The 18,607-nt window shown below is 42.1% G+C and overlaps 1 protein-coding gene across 3 annotated transcripts in view; it reads left to right on the top strand.

Annotated features, from left to right (window-relative positions):
• The window catches only part of ALK (ALK receptor tyrosine kinase), a 307,024-nt gene that overhangs the window by 262,515 nt on the left and 25,902 nt on the right, over window positions 1-18,607 (top strand). Inside the window, exons 12-17 of one of the 3 annotated variants that reach the window (XM_066546309.1) lie at window positions 7,504-7,666; window positions 11,850-12,000; window positions 14,332-14,463; window positions 15,328-15,472; window positions 16,257-16,439; window positions 17,904-18,002. In XM_066546309.1, coding sequence (XP_066402406.1) covers window positions 7,504-7,666; window positions 11,850-12,000; window positions 14,332-14,463; window positions 15,328-15,472; window positions 16,257-16,439; window positions 17,904-18,002 — 873 coding nt within the window. Of the gene's footprint in view, window positions 1-7,503; window positions 7,667-11,849; window positions 12,001-14,331; window positions 14,464-15,327; window positions 15,473-16,256; window positions 16,440-17,903; window positions 18,003-18,607 lie in introns of those variants that run through there. The other 2 variants (XM_066546307.1, XM_066546308.1) reach the window with 2 other exon arrangements.

Genomic DNA, 18,607 nt, shown 5'->3' with positions numbered 1-18,607 from the left:
GCCTGAAAAAACAGTTGTAACAAGGTCTGCATATGCCAGAAGACTGAATCAGCTTTAATGGAACCAGGATTTTTCATTGAGATGGTTAAATTGTACAAAAGGCTGAGTGCTGTTTATTCTGTTGTTAAATCCAGGCTTACTTTGGCTTTGCTTTTAAATTGGTTAGGTATTAGTTTAAGTAAAACTGAAAGCTTCTCAAACCATACTATCATTCAACTACCAATTAAAAAGTCAATTTATATCAAACCAATGCAATTTCCTTTTATACACAAGGCTAGAATATGGGAAATTCAGGCATCTAAAGATACAGTGAGCAATAATGAGGAACTCGAGGTAAACAAATTACTATCACAGAAGCTGAAGGAGACAAAATAGGATTCTCAGTAGGCAAAAGGAGATAACAAGACACAGAGCAATCAAGCTTTAATTAAAGATTTCTCGTGCTTCTGAATAGGCTTTAAATACCATGAGGATAGCCTCTCTTTTGATGTTTCAGCTTCTCTTCTGTCCCACTGACAACTTATTTGTGTCAGGGCACACAGTACAAAAATGGCATGTTGTGCAATGTGCAAAAACATTAACCTTTCCCCCCCTCAAATCTTGCATTGTTTTGTCCCTTCTGCTCTGCACATCCACCAGCCATTGTGCAGCCCTGATTTCATGCATGGAAACTGCCATCAAATAATTTTCTTACCCAAACTGGGATACTGTTTTCCTGCAGTCTCTTCCCCACAGCATTTAGTGGTTGCACAGATTTTGTGTTTTCCATTGGGGAGAGTCCTGTTTTGAGCACTTCCATGGCTGTTTCTCGGAAGAACTCTCAGTCACATTACTTAATCAGATGAAGGAGCTGAAAGGGACAGCGGAGCAAGTATTAAGTAAAAGAAAATTACATTTGGTTGCTCTTTGTATGCAATTATACTAACTGAACTGTTGGTATAATGCAATAAAGGTATCTGCAGAATTGTATTTTTGTATTATGCATCAATTAACACAGTAAATAACAGCCCAGTGCCCTCCCCTCAACAAATGTAGCATTCTAAACAGTGATGGAGATGTTCAGACACAACAGTGGGATCTCACAATATGTAGGTATGAATTTCTTCATTGCAGTGTTTACACTTGCTTTCTCTGTAGGATTGAAAATAGCAACGGTGCAATACTGAAAATCAGCATGCAACCAAATACAACCTAGCAAAGTTGAATTGGCATAATTGCTCTCCAGAGTTAATCATGCACTTGAAATAAACAGGGCAATTCACAGGTTTCAGACCTACACTTCAAAGCTGCTCACTCTTAAGAATGGCAGTTTAAATTATACAGAAACTGCTGTAAATCTCAGAAAATGTTTTAAATAATTTTTCCACCTCCACCCAACTTGGTCTTTGTTACCTAATGTGCATTTCTACCATCCTTTGTAATTATGAGCAAAATGAAATTCCAAAAAGGTTGCTAGCATGTATCATTATGGAAGACTCTTTGTGAATCATAAAAGGGAAAAGAAATTTGTTTTCTTCATGCTGCTTTGTTAGTGCCTGGTTTCAGAAGGTGGCAAGAAACAAGGCGTTGTCATTTCTGTCCAGAATCAGTACTGCTCTTACCCTCTTACACTGACCACAGTTTCCTACAAGAATGCCCTGAGACTGTTCCTTATTTATAAACACTTGAGAAAAGTCTAAAGTATGAATCAAGCTTTTGAGTATTTCTTTGAAATACCTTAGTATTTCTTTGAAATACTCAGTATCAATCAGGCATATGTTTGCCATCACTGCAGATACTCCTCCTATTGAACTGAAAGACTATCCAAGTCTTCACTGCTGCCCTCATTCAGAAAATAAAGACAGAAATAGTAACTCCAGAAAAGGTGGAAAAGCCGACCTCTCTTAGTCTAGCCATACCTCAGTAACTGGTTCTTGTATTGCTGGCAAGACTCACTAATTTCTATGATCATTTTATAGCCCCTTAATAGCATTTTGTAGGCACACTTAACAGGTATGAGACTGTGATTGTGAGCACAACCTAGTTCTGCCATTTACCATCATCTTTCAACCGCTGCCCCATTAATCTCTGGCAAATTCAATCCTGGGAAAGGTTATAATCTCCAATTACTGATCACAGAACACTGTTAAATGGCAGAACCCAAAGCAAAATTGAAATTCTTACCTCACTGAGCATGTTTCTTATGTATGCTTGTAGTGTATTTTGCCTACAGGCTTCCAGCATGGACCACTGGAGTTATCGGTAATGCATAACTGAGATTGCTCATGCACTGAGTAAAATCTACAGCTCTCCACACAACCCATGGGGCCAGTGGCAGCCAAATGTTAGTGAAGATTATGGTGGGCAGTTTCCTGTAAGCCTCTGATTTCCCATATTGGCCAAATATTGGGAGGCAAGGGAAGCTTATGGAAGTTTTTACCAATAAATGAAGCAAACGTTCCACTTGGTCGTGGCATCAAGCTAGATGGCATCTGCCTGAGACGAAGAGGTAAAATGGACTCTGTGAGGAAGAATTAATAGCATCCAAAAGTTGAGCCACTGGAGTTCTTATGCTTCTGAAACATGAGAATTTATAGCCCTCATGAATGTGGATTTCTACTCTGTTGGAAGTAGGACTGGCCTTTTGGTCTGAATAGAGCTTGTCACAGCAAGTTACACAAACTGTCTACACATTATTTTAAAGCACTGATGCATTTCACTTACATGTTACTCTAGGTTCCAAAATAAGCCAAGTACCATGGTGCTTGGTTGGCAATTTGCTCAAATCACTAAAGTTTTGGTTGGCAGTGGGTTTAAACTAGGTTCAAACCAGCTGGATTTGACAAATGCCAGCTAATACATTTAGACCCTTGAGGTATAGCCAGAATGCCTCTGTTTTGAGGCATGGAGTTTGTGAGCTGTACACGTGCCAATGAAATTGCTTTCCATGTTAGAAGTACAAATGTGCCTCAGGCTTTGTCCCATGGTTTTCTCTTCAGTGTTGCTGGTTGTTATTTGCAGCAGTGCCTGCAGCAGCATTGCCGAGGGCTGCAAGTAGTATCAGAGCTTCTAACAAATCAGTCATTTTAAGTCTTGTGGGGTTTTGTTCATTTTGTTTTCCAAGAGCAGGACATTACTCCCCTCTTGCTGTGGCTGAAATCCAGCACCTTGATTGCTGTGCATTTCATGTATCTAGACAAGCTGTGTGAAACCTAGAATTTCTGCGGTGCAAAAGGATGAGCAACTGTGTGTGTAAATATATCAGTCAGTGAATTCATTACAGAAAGAAAAGTTATGAAGGAAGAAAATTTTTTTCAATTCTTTTAATAGAGCCAAAAATACATTTTTTTTTTGCAAAATATTGCTTCTGGGACCTTGCCAGTTGTTGGGAGGCTTGCCAGGGAGCAGGAGGGCAGGTGAGTGGGTGAACATGCAGAAACTTAATCTTTCCTCTGCCATGTTTCTTTTAAAAGGGAGGATTCTATCTAAATTGAACTGATGTATAAATTATTCACTGAAATGTAGTACTCCAATCTGAATCTCCACTATTTTTCCCCCCTCCACCTCAAACAGATATTTCCATTCTTTAAACCTGGGTAGCATCTTGCAACTACCAATTGCAGAATATACAGGGACCCTACATTAAACTGCCTGTTGTTTTTTGTCATAGGAATGCTGAGCTGTTTCTGAACATTGGGTATATGCAACTTGTGTGAAGTTGGGCAGAATTCCACAATCTGCTAGTTTTTGGGGAGCTTTAGCCTGGAGAGTCCTGCTGTTTTTCCCCCAGTGTGTGAGGTGCTGGCAGTGTTATCCTGCCACACACTGCAGGAGGAAGGAGGGATGTGTTGTGCACTATGAAACAGATCACAGCTATTCACAGAGGGAAAAAATCTATGCTCCTCACCAAGCTACTTAAGGATTTTCGATTCAGTGCTGCTGCTTTAGTCTTTGGAGATCAAAATAATGCTTCAAACTGAATTACTGTAAACTGCTGTGGCATGCAGCAACCTGTAGAAATGCTCTCTCCAAGCTCATAAGACATGCTGCAGTCATTTCTAGAATCAAGAGAAAATCAATACTTCGCATGGAGTGAAATCTTACTTTTAAAAAAGTAGTGGTGGGTTGTTAAGGCAGGCAGTGCTGCTGGGTTAGAGGTTTCAGCTCTTGGGCTGTTGTATCTGCACACTGAGAGTTGGCTTTATGAAATGGTGGGGAGGGGGGAAGTGTGGGAGTTTTAGTCTGTATCCAGAATTGTAACTAAGATCCATCTGTCCTAATTATCTTGAAATGAGGGGCAACTTCTTCCTGTGTCATATTATGTCCCATTCATTCAGTGACAAAGCTGTTCCATGTTGGACTGGCTTCCAGTATTTATAAACAGGAGTAGGGCTGTTTGCACATCAGTGCAGCAATGACAAATGAGGAGATCATGCAACACCTGGCTGTAGATTTTACTAAAATCCCTGCTGGTTTAAATCAGGTGCAGTCTCTCCATGGACTTCACTTGGGCCAGACTTCCTGCTGCAATGTTTTGGGCAAAGATAACTACCCAGCTCTGCTAGTTCTGAAACACATGTTTTCCTGTTCTTGTCTACCTGAATAAAGCAAATACATATTCTTGCTAGCACTGGCTTCAGCACCTGCAGAATCTGGGAGGCTCTACAGACAATCTTGTATGCACCACTGTATCCATTACAACAGGACCACTTCAGAAACCCAAGATAACACCTCCTGTGCTCAGTCATCTCCAGGTTCCATTGTACTCCCTGGTATAACATATCTGTGGTTTTTCATTCCCCATCCTCTCAAGCTCTGAAAACTCAGATTGACTAATCTCAAATTGCCAGCAATGTCTGCCTTTACTCTGATACTGCCTCTGCACTGGAAGTGAGCCCCCTCTAGTCTGCCCTAAAGGCAGAAAATACAAAAGCTGTTCTGGTTGCTTCAGTTCAGAGTCTGAAGGTGTAAGGTCTGCAGCAGAAGGACATTCTCCTTCTGTTCAACCAGGGCTTTTGGGGAACCAGAGGGCCATTTCAAGGCATTTTGGAATAAGATGTAGTTCACTGATCCTCAGTCCCTGGAACCCAGTGGGAGCCAAGAGCAGCCAGTTTCAGGTCCAGCTGTGCTGTGTATTACATGTGGAATCATCTAGAGAGGAGTTTGCCAAGGTCAGATAGGCAGATACCTAAGGGAACCTGTATTATTTCAAGGGACTAAATCAGAAATGTAAAGCTTAACCACAGCAGCAGTCTGCACATGCTGTGGCCTGTCCTAGGTTTTATCACTTCCAGTTTTCCATTTTGATTCTCTCATGTTTTGAGCTTATTGTCTCCTTGAAGGTCACCCACATCTACCTTTGGGAACATGTTTGATATTTCACTGGAGACATCCAAGTGGCTTCTTATTGTTCCACTTACCTGCCTGCTTTACTAACATATGTTTCAGTGCAGGTGGCTAAACCCGCTGGGGTATTGCAATGTTAAATCACTGTGATAGCTGACAGAATGAGTCTCTCATCTTCCAGCTACTGTGAGATTTTCCTTTGGGTTTGGGGTGGGTTTTGCAAGGGTAAACACAAGTAACTTCTGGTGCCAAACTGTTCAGAGCTACTGAAGCATTTTGCTTTAGTAACTTCTAGACCTTTCTTCCTTAGGTGCCTTTACCCTCTTACCTGTTGTTTTAGGGGGTACATCAGAAGCACAGGAAGAGAGGAAAATTATTCCATTTGCTGTCTAATAATTTTAAGATTTCATACTGCCACCCACTGCAGAAGGATTGGAGAAATAAGTGAAATTAATATGTAAATAAAACAAGTAACAGTGACAAAAGCTATAGAGGACCCTTGCAGGGGAGTTTTGAGAAGGGGTGTTGTAGATTTTTCAGAAAGGTGGGATTATTCTCTCAGCAGTACTTAGATTGGGAAATTTTTTTACAGAGTGGTAATTTTGCACAACACTGTATTACCAACATTTTTCAGAAATACCAGTCACTGTATTTCTTAAAGTTCTGTCAAATTCTTTGATCCATTTCATTCACTGAACTTTTTTTGTAAGAAGGAATTTAGCTGATCTTCAGGATTAGTTTGTGAAAAGGTAATTCAGACCTTTTTTTCTGGCTAAGCCAATGTGTTTTCTTGTATTTCTGGAGGGTGAAAGTCTCCAATAACAGCAGCGGTAGGACCTTTGGCCTTGCTCATCCAGACACGTGCAGACCATCATTTCTAAACCACATCAGCTTAGAGAATAGCTCTGAATTCCAAGAAGCAGGTCAAGCTAATCATAGAACATCCTAAGTTGGAAGGGATCTGCAAGGATCATTGATTCCAACTCCTGGTCACTGAGTCCAATTAATGCCCTGTCTGAACTATTTAGTGTCACCATTGAAGGAATCTGCATGTGTGGCATCTCTTTTGTGGAAGCTGGTGGAGAAATGTTGCCCTTTGAGAAGGCCTTGTGGAAGGCTGACTGGACCAACATCATTTATAGAAAAACCTTCAGATTCCAAATCTTTTATCTTTAATGGCAGTAGTACTACCTGATAGAGTTTATTAGATTGTTAATATTAGATTATTAATAAGTATGTTTGATAAATCATGTCATGTTCACAAAAAATGCTTTTTCTGCTTATTTACCATCTAGATCTTATTTTTGAGTATATATGAAGTATTTCTTGATATACTAGAAAATAGGACAAGGTGGGTTTACAAAAGCATTGTGGTCTTGGGACTACAATGCTCCTAAAATGAATCTTTAAGGAAAAGGACATAATTGCCACCATCCTGTATTCAAATTTTAAAATTTAGACTTTTTTTGAAACACAAATTAACAAAGCCTTGTTCTAGAAATCTATTTGTACAGGATCAGTGCTTCCAATTGATGAAAATGGCTATAATAGGGAGGCATTTGATTTACACCCACAGATCTGGCCTAGAAAATGCAGAAGCTAGATGCTTGTTTTACAGGCCCCAGTCAGGTGTTTTGCTTTCTGAAGCTTAATTTGAGTGTCCTGTGAGCAAACAATTATTTAGAATTCAATTAATCTATTGTTATGTTTTAATCACTGTGATGGTGTTGTGTTTACAGTTTTTTATCTAATTAACAGTTACTTTCCCATTTAAAATAAATTCAATAACCATATGTCTCTAGAAACTGAAAGGGCTGGAATGCACCAGCCTTGAGATTATGAATGAGCATTTAACAGCCCAGAGAGCAGAGCCTGAAACTGGGAGGACTCTTGGATTTTTTTCTACTCTGTGCTCTTTGCCTTTTTGAGCCTTAGGAAAAATAAAACTATGTTTATTGTTGTGATAGATTTCTGGAGATGTCAATGAAAAGCTGTCAAATACAGAGGCACACAGAACCATGAGACTTTTAAAAGTAATTCTGGGGGTATTTGTTTGGGTTAAAACCTCAGGGCCAGGTTCTGCTCTTGGTCCAAGAAGCAGAGCAGCTGGAGAGCAGAGCAGAGCAGCTCCTTGGTCCTTGGGTGTGGGGTCATGCTTTGCATGTGTCCTCCTTTCAGATCAGTGGCTCTTCACAACCTGTGGTGCCAGTGGACCCTATGGCCCCACCCAGAGCCAGTGCAACGATGCCTACAGGAACTCCAAGCTCAGAGTGGTGGTGGGAGCTGAAGGGATTCTCCAAGGCATTCAGATCTGGAGAGTACCAGCAACCAACACATACAGGTAAGGGAGCTGTCTCTGATTGGCATGATGTATCTGTGTTCAGAACGATCCAAGCTGCTGATACACCAGGCAATTTTGAACTGGTACATTCAGAAGTTTGGCCACATCTGCTGGGGTTTTACTTATCACTGAGCCTGTGGTTTCCAGTCTCCCCCATCTCAGATTTGCTCCCTGGAAGATGCAACTATTTTGGTGAAAGAGAAGAAACTTTCTGAGGCAGGCGAATCTTTAGCCTGAATGGTCACAGGTTGGGAGAGCTCTATCAGGAGCTGAAAATGAAGCATTTTCACCTCCCCAGACCAAGAGGAATGTATTTCCCATTTGGCATTCATGGAGCCCTGGGTTCAGAATGAGTTTTTCCCACCCTTCACTTGCTGTGGAAGGCACAATCATGTGTCAGCATTTCTTATGGGCCAGCTTGCAACAACCTCTGCTCAGCATCTTCACGTTTTTGAATCTAGAGACAGCAAGTTGAGCTTGTAAGCCTGGCTTACCACAGTAGAATTGATTTTGGAAGGCAGCCACCTAAATGGTAGGCTGTGAGATACTGAGGGTTCTAACACTTAAATCCCTCTGTGGAGTTGTTTTCAAAGAGAGGTGATCAGATACAGTTCAATGCTACTTTATCAGATTTTTACCAATCATTTTTTCCTTTTGCTCTTGCTGGGGAAAGAAGTTCAATTGAAGTGTAGTTCACTGTATCTGAATGATAGCATGAAGCCATTACATGCATCATTTTGTGAGAAGAACTGTCAGTTTGAACCAGTGACTGTCTAGAGGTGGTTTTCATGCAGCATTCCATATTGAAACCAATGATGGTGTCTTGGATTTCAAAGCAAAACATTCCATTGAAGGTGAACAAATTTCAGTTACAATTTTCTGATCATTTCTTTTTTTTTTCTTTTGTAGTGGAAAATAATGCCAATGTTTAGGCCAGGTGTCAGTCTCTAACAGAGGTCTAGGGCAAAGCAGTTTTGAGAAACTGGCTGGGCTAGGCACAAGTTCTGCCTGAGTGCCTATTCCTACAAGGATTGATGGTAATGTAAAAAACATTAATGATACTTTACCCAGCTATCAACAAGGAGTTGCCTGAGGTGAATAGAACTTTTCAGAACCAGCATCCAGTAAATATGGTTATAAAGTACAGCCCAAAAATGAAGAGGCAAAACAGCCCAAAAGCTTACAGCACTGTCATTTCTTCAATATCAGAGTCAAGAAGAGCCAGAATTCCTGTGCAACTGTAGCCTGATTTTTTGCTGCACAATACAACCCCTGGGCCCTGCAGGCATGACTTGTCTATTTAAATCCTATAAATGACCTAACAGACTTTTAAGTTCTGTATAGATAATAGATGTATAATGTCGTTCATAACATATATATATAAAGGGATGACATTCTCTTCTGCACCTCTTAAGGCTAAAGTAGAAAATTCACAGCCTGGGGAAAGCAGGAGGCAATTGTGGGCTTAAATTAACTTGACATCTTCCTGATTCTGCTCTGCTGAAGGGGCAGCAGAGTCTGCCAGCATAGCATAGCCCTAGGAAAATGTCAAGTTGCAGTATCAATTCCAGGCTTCCCAGAGCCTGGACTTACTGCCTGTGTTTAGCTCTGCCCTGCAGTGCTGCTGCAGTGTGGGTGCTGTAAGTTTTCCTGATGGGCACTGCTGAAACACCTGACACAGGGAGAGAACGCTCCTGCTGGCTGCTGGGCTCTGGAGGGAGCTGATGTTCTGCCACATCAGTGTGTTTTACACTGTGTAATGTGCACTCCTGGTAATTGCTCAAGAAGGATATTGATTTTGTGAACATGAGGCAGAATATGCGTTATTAAAATACAGACAGCTCAATTTTACACAAAACTCTGCCAGCACAAACCAGGCACACCCAGAAAACCCCAGCTGTGAAGGTCTGGGTAGGCTGCCACACACTGTAGTGCCCACATTGGAAAACTGGAGTTTTTACATGCTCTGGTTCACCCCTGTGGGACTTCACATTGTGTAACAATGAAGTTAAACATTATAAAAGAATATTTTTTTGTTTCAGATCTCCTTCTAAGCATTCAGAAGGTTTGGTCATCTAGGTCTCATGACCAAGTATGAGAGAAGTGGACTGTAATAAATTACACATCACCATCCTTTAACCTCCTTATTTCCATTTTTAAAGGAAAAGGTTTAGGTCCATTTTGCTGAGTGCCCCATTTGTGATCACTTCCACTGTGCTATCTTCTCTATTTTGTAAGGTGGCACAAGAACACAGCCCAGTGGTGTGCAAAAAAGTGTCATTCTGAGGCAGCCAGGCTAGGTACAGCATTTTCTCATACTCTCAAGACTAGCTCCAGTGTTTCCCATTACCTGGATGTGAGGGTGCACGTTTTTCTCCAGGCCTGGTTTGCACTCTGCACATCCTACCCTTCCTGAAGGTGTGGGCTTCTTTTTCAGATCCCACAAGTGTCATAGTAAAAGAAAAGAAGGAAGGCAGTGGGAGGTACTCTGTGTTCTTGCTCTGAATAGGCTGAACCTTTCTTCAGGGCCAATAGGGTTAAATGGCTTCCTTCCTCCTGTAAAAGAAAGGTGTTACTAATGAAAGGGATCCTCTCTAGGTTTGAAGTCAAGATAACTGTTTAAATAGTGACACCTGTTTTGATCAGGGAATGACTGCCACCTGAATATAGTGGGTTTTATTTGTCTTCAGCCTTTGGGTGAGGCCAGACTGGGTTTCCTGAACTTTCTGATATCACTGCTTGTATGCAAAATCTGTTCTTACATGGAAAAGTATGGCCCCTACTGGCAGCCAATTAGCCCTGCCAGCTTGCTGTGCCTGGTAGTGCACCTCATTAGCCATTGCAAAATCCTACAGTAAATCAACTCAGCTTTCAGTTCATGTAGCATCTGTTCAGGGTGGCCCAGTGCTGTGTCCATCACTTTTTCTGCTGGCTCTGGTACAGCCTAACTGAGGACTGATTGCTTTGGTTATCAGCAGTGGCATGAACATAATCATGTCACATTGCCAGGATCTAATATGCTTTATGAGACACTGCCTGTTTGCAGGCAGGACTGTGCTGGGCAGAGAGCAGCCAGGTGCTGGAGGAAAGGAGGTGTTAAAGCAGAGCACCTATGCTGTGCCTGGTCGGAAGCCGAGAGCCATTTTTGAGTTCTGCAGTCTCTGGTTACCTGCTCCAGGTGGAATTTTGCTCTCACAGAAGCACATGGAATGCTACTAATGTCAGTGGAGATTTATCTGCTTATTTCAGATCCAAACTGGGTTGCTGTACCATCATTCACCTGCTCAGAAAGTTGAGTAACTCTGTGTTTAGTCACAGAAATGTGTGTTTTATCATGATTTTTTAAAAGTGCTTTGAAATCCTTTGCTAAAAGCTGCTTTAAGTATGTCCACTGTTAGAAAGGGAGAGGGAGGAGATGGGAAATACAGTGTTACAGCCACATCTTTGGGTACAGCAGCAACAGCAAGCATCTCTGAATCTTGAGTGTTTGAAATAAAAATCCCAGAGCCTGAACTGAGACTGCAGCAGCCTGTGTGTAACCTGCCCACTCCTGGCTGGAGACAGGGAGATGTTTCTGATCGCCATGAGTTTGGCCAGGGGGCTTTTGCCTTCCTTGTTTACTGCAGGTAGTGTCATCTCCATCTACTTTTCTTTCTGTATTCCTCTGGTCCTGGGAATAAGAGAGCTGTTTTCCATCTGGTCCATGCTACCAAGACCAGTTATGCTGTCTGCCTTCTCAAATCTCCCTCTGTCAATCTCATGCTTAATGTTCTCTTTAGCCATATGTCCTGGTTTTAGCAGCTCTCCTGCTTCTGTTCTTTCTCTTCCTTGCTGCAAACTTCTCAAGGATGTGCCTTCTGGGAAACAAGATGTGTTTCAGATATTAAAGCTGGAAACTATAAGGGCTTGCTCACTCTGTTCTCAGCTGTGTTTGCCCAATAATCAATGTGAAACAATCTGTTTTGTAACTACACGAGCTCACGGATTCAAACAGAGCAGAAAATCGGTCTTCAGGCTTTGGGTTTAGGTTTATTTAGAATCTCAGGTCTTCGGAGCACAGCTTTGTGACACCGTGCAAAATGCTCAGGTGTGCACAATGCTCAGTGCTCCAAAGGGGTTTGTGCCTCCTTCCACCTGCCTGGGACAACTCAAGTGGCAGCCTCTTGTTTTCTTTTTCCTGCAGCATCTCAGGCTATGGAGCTGCAGGAGGGAAAGGAGGGAAGAACACCATGGTGCGGTCCCACGGAGTGTCTGTGCTGGGAATTTTTGACCTCCAGAAGGATGATACACTGTATATCTTGGTGGGACAGCAAGGAGAAGATGCTTGTCCTAGTGTAAGTGATGGCCTTTCTGTTTTGCCTGCATCCCTTCTACCAGTCCATAGAGTTTTGTCTTTTCACACAGAAAAACGTTGTCCTCAAGGGGTTTGGGGGTACAGGAGTCAAGAAATACTTTTTTTTAGTTTTACTGGGAGAGCATGAGAATATGAAGCATCATGTCCCTGTGCTTGCTTCTTTTCAACATTTGGGCCCCATTGATAATACACAACAGGTTCCTGTCTGGTCTGAGTATCTCAGAGCACCTGTGTGGGGGCTTGGAGACAAAAGACAACCCTGCCTTCTATTCCTCTGGAGATCAGTCTTCAGGGCTGATTTTGCAGGGTTTTGTCCTTGTTCCATTTTTGAGCCCAGCCCTGACATTTTCATATACTGTGCACCTCTAGAGATACCCACGTCACAGGGCCTGCTTGGTTATTCTCCACAGGGGAATAGGAAAGACAAATCAATCGTGGTTGGGTCAGTCCTCATTTTTATGTTATTAGCCAACCCTTGCTGCAAATGTCTTTACATAAAGATGGGCACTATTTGCATGCACAGTAGTTTATTAATTGTTAAGTATTCTTTGGAGGAGGATGTGGGAGTAGGACACTCTCATGGAGCAAACTAAGCATTTTATTATGAAATTTCACCTGCAGGCTTGAGCTGGACATTTAAATGATGTGCATTTCTCAGCTGATAATGGCTGGCATCCAAGAGATGAAAGCTTAGCAGTCTGTTAGAGCAGAGAAAGGTTGAAGGATATAGACAAGTAAAAGGGGTTCTCAAGGCTGAATGCTGAAGTAAATAATGTTCAAACTAGAATTACACATATCTACAAACAAACGATTAATATAAAACCTTTTTGAAATGAGAAATGGCCTAACTCAAACGTCCATCCAGCATCTTTAACTAGGAAATTCCAGCTGAGGGTAATAAATGGACTCATTAAATTGCAGGCCACTGTAATCTTAGTGAGAATTTATTGAGTGCTAATGTAATTCTTTCATTGAGGCAAAGAGATTGCATTGACTTGTAGAGGGGACTTTTACTAGATTGGATTGTAATCAGTTATGTCTTTGCCATGAAGGATTATTTTTGTTGTAATCTAGTGGTTCCTTTGGGTCATTGACTTTGTCATTTTATTAATCATTCCCACCCAACTCCAAATCAATTAAGGAGAGGGAAAAAACAAGGAAAGGAAGACTGTTAGTTCTTTAGGCAAGTCTGCACACAAAAGAGATGCCACTCATTCTCTAGCGCAATTTTGAATATATGGTGTGGTCAGCAGAATAATTTGTAATTTGAGTATGCTTTTATCAGGTTCTTCTTCCAAAAGAAAACACACACATGAGAGTAGAAGGAAGCAGAAGGTCAATCCTCTTATAACAAATGTTTGTGCATGTTCCCCTAAAAGTGTCGTTGGTTTAGTAAGTTCAGTGTGCATTATACGTGCAGTATAACAAGACAGTGTTACTGAGACAAAACCTGTAAAGTAAAATAGGCTAGAGGCAAAGTTTGCAACTTGAAAATGCTCACAGCAGGGTCCTGCTAGTCATGCACTTTAATGCTCCAATTTTAAACCAAAACAGTAGTTAGGTCATAGTCCTAAAGTAGGCATAAATGGTGGTTTAATGTTGTGATTGAAATCAGTTAGTGAATTTGGGGATTTGCCTAATACAGAAAGTTCACTGTGTTCAATGATAATTGATGGAAGGGAAAAAATGCTAAGTAGGAAATGTGGAGGCTTTTTAGTGAGGTATTTTCATTAACATCAGGGTTACACTGCAGTCAAAAGTGGGATTGCTGCTCTTTTGGTAGGTATTGATAGTTGCAGTAAAATTGCTGCTAAGATCATCAGAGATGCACAGGGGCTGCTTGGCCCACCCAACAAGAAATGAGGTAAACAAACTTGGGTTCTCTGTCTCTGCCATTTGCTGTCATGTGGCACAGGACAAGGCACATCCTTGCCGAGTTACTCCTGTCCTCCTCTTGTGAAATACAGACTGTTAGTGCTGGAAAATATTTGCAGCAAATTCTGCTACATTTTCTATGTTAAAAGTTTATGGAGGTGTATTACATGATAATAGGTATCAGCACTGAGCTTGCTTCAAAATAATTCCATTTAAATGGCAACAAATTCTTCTGGTGAAGGTTGAGGCAAAAAGCCAGATTCTTCTAGAAGAACATTAATTTGTTTCTGATCATGTAGTTTCCCTGGAGGACAATTTCTTGCTTTGGGATGGTAGAAGGGTTCATGAACCCTTTGAAGGGGGTTCATGAGGCCTCTGTGTGCACAAGGAAGTGGAGTTTTCTTACCTGAATTCAGACTTGGTCTTCTGTTCGCAGACAAATGATGTTATCCAGAAGGTCTGCATTGGAGAGAACAACGTGATTGAAGAAGAGATTCGTGTGAACAGAAGTGTCAATGAATGGGCAGGAGGAGGTGGTGGTGGGGGCGGTGCCACTTACATATTTAAGGTATGGAAACACAGTTTCCAAAGTAACCCCTGGCTGTGCCTTTTCTCTCTCCCCATGCACCTTCAGCATCCACACATCCTGCCTCTGAAAAATGCCCTTATGCACCTCAGGGAGACGGTCCACAGAGTAACCTCTGGGTATCCCTAATTTCCACCTGAGAGATGCAGGGATCTGGGCTGGCCCTTCACACTTCCCTGAACTGCTGTTCAATATGGCCACACTCATTTCGGTGGCTTGAAGTATCCTTTGCAAACATAATGGGTTGAGCTGGGTTGTTTGTTCGGGGTTTTTTTTCAATAAAAACTGAGATGCTGAAGCACAGTTCTACAGCAAAGGGCAAATTCTGCAGGACTTCATTCACCTCTGGCCTTGTAGAATGTGAGACATCAGCTATACATTTAGCCTGACAGGGAAAGCTGAGGATAGCCTGTATGTTTTCTGTTGGCAGTCCTGTAGCTGTGGACTTCTGATGTTTCCTGTCCTGTGCTAGCTGAGACAATATTCATTCCAAACACTGGTCTCAGGGGAGACACTGTGCAGAGCAGTGCTCCTTAGCTGTTTCATTTGATAAGAGTCATCACATGAGGCATTACAGGCTTTCTAAGAGCCATCACCATGGTAGATACAATTCATAGAGCTACTGACACTGCTGTTTCCTGTAGCAGAACTTGGTAGGACGATTCTTTAATTTTCTATTCATTAATTTTCTGGGTGTGGGTACATAAATAATGCAATGACAGTGTGCAGTGCTGAGCAGCCCTAGATGCCTGCTTGGTGCAGCATGCAGTAACTATGATGAGGCTGAACTTCCATTTCCATGTCTGACTCAGTTTGAACATTGCCTTTATTTCTGAATTTGTTAAGATGGAGAACGGAGAGCCGGTCCCCTTGATAATTGCAGCAGGGGGTGGTGGCAGGGCCTACAGGGCCAAAACGGACACATTTCATCCAGAAAGACTGGAGAATGATTCCTCTATTCCAGGGTTGAATGGAAATTCAGGAGCTGCAGGTAAGGAGAGTTTATTCCTTTTGAGAAAACCTTTGTGAATATGTGGTACTCCCAGATTCCTCCTCCTCACAAGAAGGTGAGGCAAAACTCATGAAAATACAGCTCAGGGGGAACAGAGGGTTATAACAGATGCAAATAGAAGCTACACACAGTGCTGGATACTTGGGATAAATAAGGGTATCAGAGATGGTATAGCCATAACAATGGCTAGATTCTCCCAAAATAATACAGTACCTTCATAAACAAAGTTGTTTGATTTTTGATGTGGGAGTTTGCAGTGCCAATGTGACTGTTCTGGTCTCTGCACTGTTTTGTGCTGTGTGGACTTACTCAGAGTTTCTCAGGCTTATGCAGAAAGAGAATAATTGCACCATGTCTAGAAGTCTCTGTGCAGAGACCTTGGGCTGAGCAAGCAGCAGAGCTGAAAGTGAATCACTGGTAAGTGGTGTGGAGAGTAGGAGTGGGACATGTTTTCACACCCCTTACAATAAATTCAGTTTTTTCTATTTTAGAATTGGCATTGGTTTATTTCAAGAGTTTTTTAGTCAAAGAGAAGGGAAAGGCTCTGAAAACCCGAAAGAAGTGGTTGGAGAGTAGGTAGGGATATCTTTTTACCTTTTCTACAGAAAATACTTGTCCTTGCATGTATGGTAGGTGAAAAGAGGTGCAGATGATGGCTTTCAGCTGAGGTGTTTTGAATGGGTGCTTCTCCTGCAGATCCCTCCAGTGTTTTTTACACAAAAAGTAACCCCTGGCTGTGCCTTTTCTCTTCTCTCAACTGCAGGTGGTGGAGGTGGCTGGAATGATAACACTTCCTTCCTGTGGTCAGGAAAATCCTTGCTGGAAGGTGCTACTGGAGGAAGATCCTGCCCCCAGGCCATGAAGAAGTGGGGGTGGGAGACAAGAGGGGGTTTCGGAGGGGGTGGAGGGGGGTGCTCCTCAGGTGGAGGAGGCGGAGGATATATAGGTAAAGTGGCTTCGTGTTCAAGGTGTCCCTTCCCCTCCTTTAGTGCTAATGGTCAGCAAAATGCTGATGATAACTCTCCTGTAGCTAGCATATTTGACTGTTATGTACTAGTATGTCTGTGTGTTGCCTTTTTAGCACTAGATGAACTCATTGAGGCTTTGAGCAAAGAGCCAGAGGCCAGTCCTTCAGCTGCAGCCCTGGCTTTGCGCTCTGCAAAATGTGACATTAAAATCCTGCTGTGATTCCTGAGCTTTTCACATTGGGGTGACAGTGCAGGAGGAGCCACAGCTCTGTGCTCCTGTTGCCAGCACCTGTGTTTGGAGGACTTTGGTCCTGGGGACTGGCAGCCAGGCTTTATGCCAGGGGAAGGATGCAGCTTCTGCGCTGCCCTGCTGTGGGTGGGCCTTGGTCCTGCACAGGTGGTCTCTGGGGGCAGAGGCTCAGGCTGCCAGCCAGCACCCCTCTTAATATGACTTCAGTCAACAAGGAGCTAATTTCATGTGCCTCTGTGTCTCAGGGCAGCTGTCAGATGGCATTATGTTGATTACAACTGGTGTGGGCCAGATTCAAGATCTTTACTAACCCATAGTCTCCTGGGCCACATACTTTCTACAGCCATCTGCACTGTGGTGGACTCTTTAACCCCTGGTTCTCCACAGCTTAAATTAAGTATATGGTAGACTAGAAATCTTGAGAGGAAGTAATGAGTATAAATGATTAAGTGCATGTTTTGTACCAATGTTCCTGTGTAATGCTTCTTTTTCCAACAGAATGACTCACATTATGTTTTTTTTATTTCACTGAAGACAATTAAAGGGAAAAAGCTATTTTTGGGTGGGGTGGGGGAATCGTTGCATGCTTGAAGTACAAAATATATGTGTTTCTAATATTTGTTATCTATTGCCCATACTTTGCTTCTGGTATGTTCCATGTGCTCAAGCAGAAATGAGCAACTCATAAATTCCTTCAGTCCCCACTCCTGGTGGACCACCCTGCTTTCAGGGTGCAAAGGAGAGGAAGGATATCAGGTTATCCATTCCCTCTGCTGACACAGTCCATGCCTTGATCATCAAGGGTACTAACTTAGCCCTTGAGTACTGGTGCTTTCCAGTCTCTTGGCTACATAAATTTTAACAGGGGCTTGTATGTTTCACAGCATCCAAATGGTTAAAGATGAAGTTTGTGCCTTAGTTTGCACCAGTCTACCTAAACAGAGCTGATTGATTGATTGATTGATTGATTGATTGATTGATACAAGCTTCATTATTAAACTGAAGTTCTAAAGTCCAGTACTTCATGCCACAACCTGCTAAATATTTCCTATATATTAAATGCTTTAATTTTTCTCTTTTTTCATTTGGATGCCTCCCTAAATAAGCTGAAGTCATGCATGTTGCCATGTTTATCTGTGTTTTATTGTTTTATGAGCCTCAGTCTGTTAAGGTAACTTCTGGTTTGACATAGGTGGCAATGCTGCAGTGGACAATGACCCAGAGATGGATGGGGAGGATGGTGTGTCCTTTATTAATCCAATTGGTACTTTATACACTCCAGCACTTAAAGGTATTCATACTGGTCAGAGGTCTTCTCATGGGCTTATTTCATTTTAAAAATAGTAGGACCCCTTACATCCTTTTGGAGTACAGCTCAGTGTCATGAACATGAGGAGGCAGAAAGTACATAAAATACAGCAGAGAATAGACAGAAGTAGCAGGAAAAAAACAGAGAGAGGAAACATCAAGCCTATTAGGAAACACTCCCAGCAGTACAGTCTACCAGCCTACAGAATAATTTTGGACAAGGAAAGTGATAACAGAACCTCATAGCTCAGATACTTTAGGAAAGAAACAGACAAAACATCTGACTATTCACCAGCAAGCAAGTTCCTTAGAGCATCCCTTGGTAAAATATCTAGGTGCTGCCCAGCAGTGCATGGGAGTGATAAATACTGCAACTCCAACCTGTGTTTTCTCAGAAGTCAGTGTCTTTAATATGTTTGCAATGTGTTCAGAAAACAACAACAACAAATCTACTTGTTTTTAAAAAAACAGAAGTTTTCTTTAGAACAGCCAGAAGTATTTTCAAATGCAGATGCACTCTGGCCTGGTGGATTCAGCCAGAAAGTTTTGAAGATTTTGCAGTGATTGGTCTTGGAGGGACTAAAGGCC

Source organism: Molothrus aeneus, chromosome 3 (assembly GCF_037042795.1).
Source record: "Molothrus aeneus isolate 106 chromosome 3, BPBGC_Maene_1.0, whole genome shotgun sequence".
Taxonomy (NCBI): Eukaryota; Metazoa; Chordata; class Aves; order Passeriformes; family Icteridae; genus Molothrus; species Molothrus aeneus.
The sequence above is the reverse complement of the archived record's forward strand: the minus strand, read 5'-3'. Positions and strand labels throughout refer to the sequence as shown.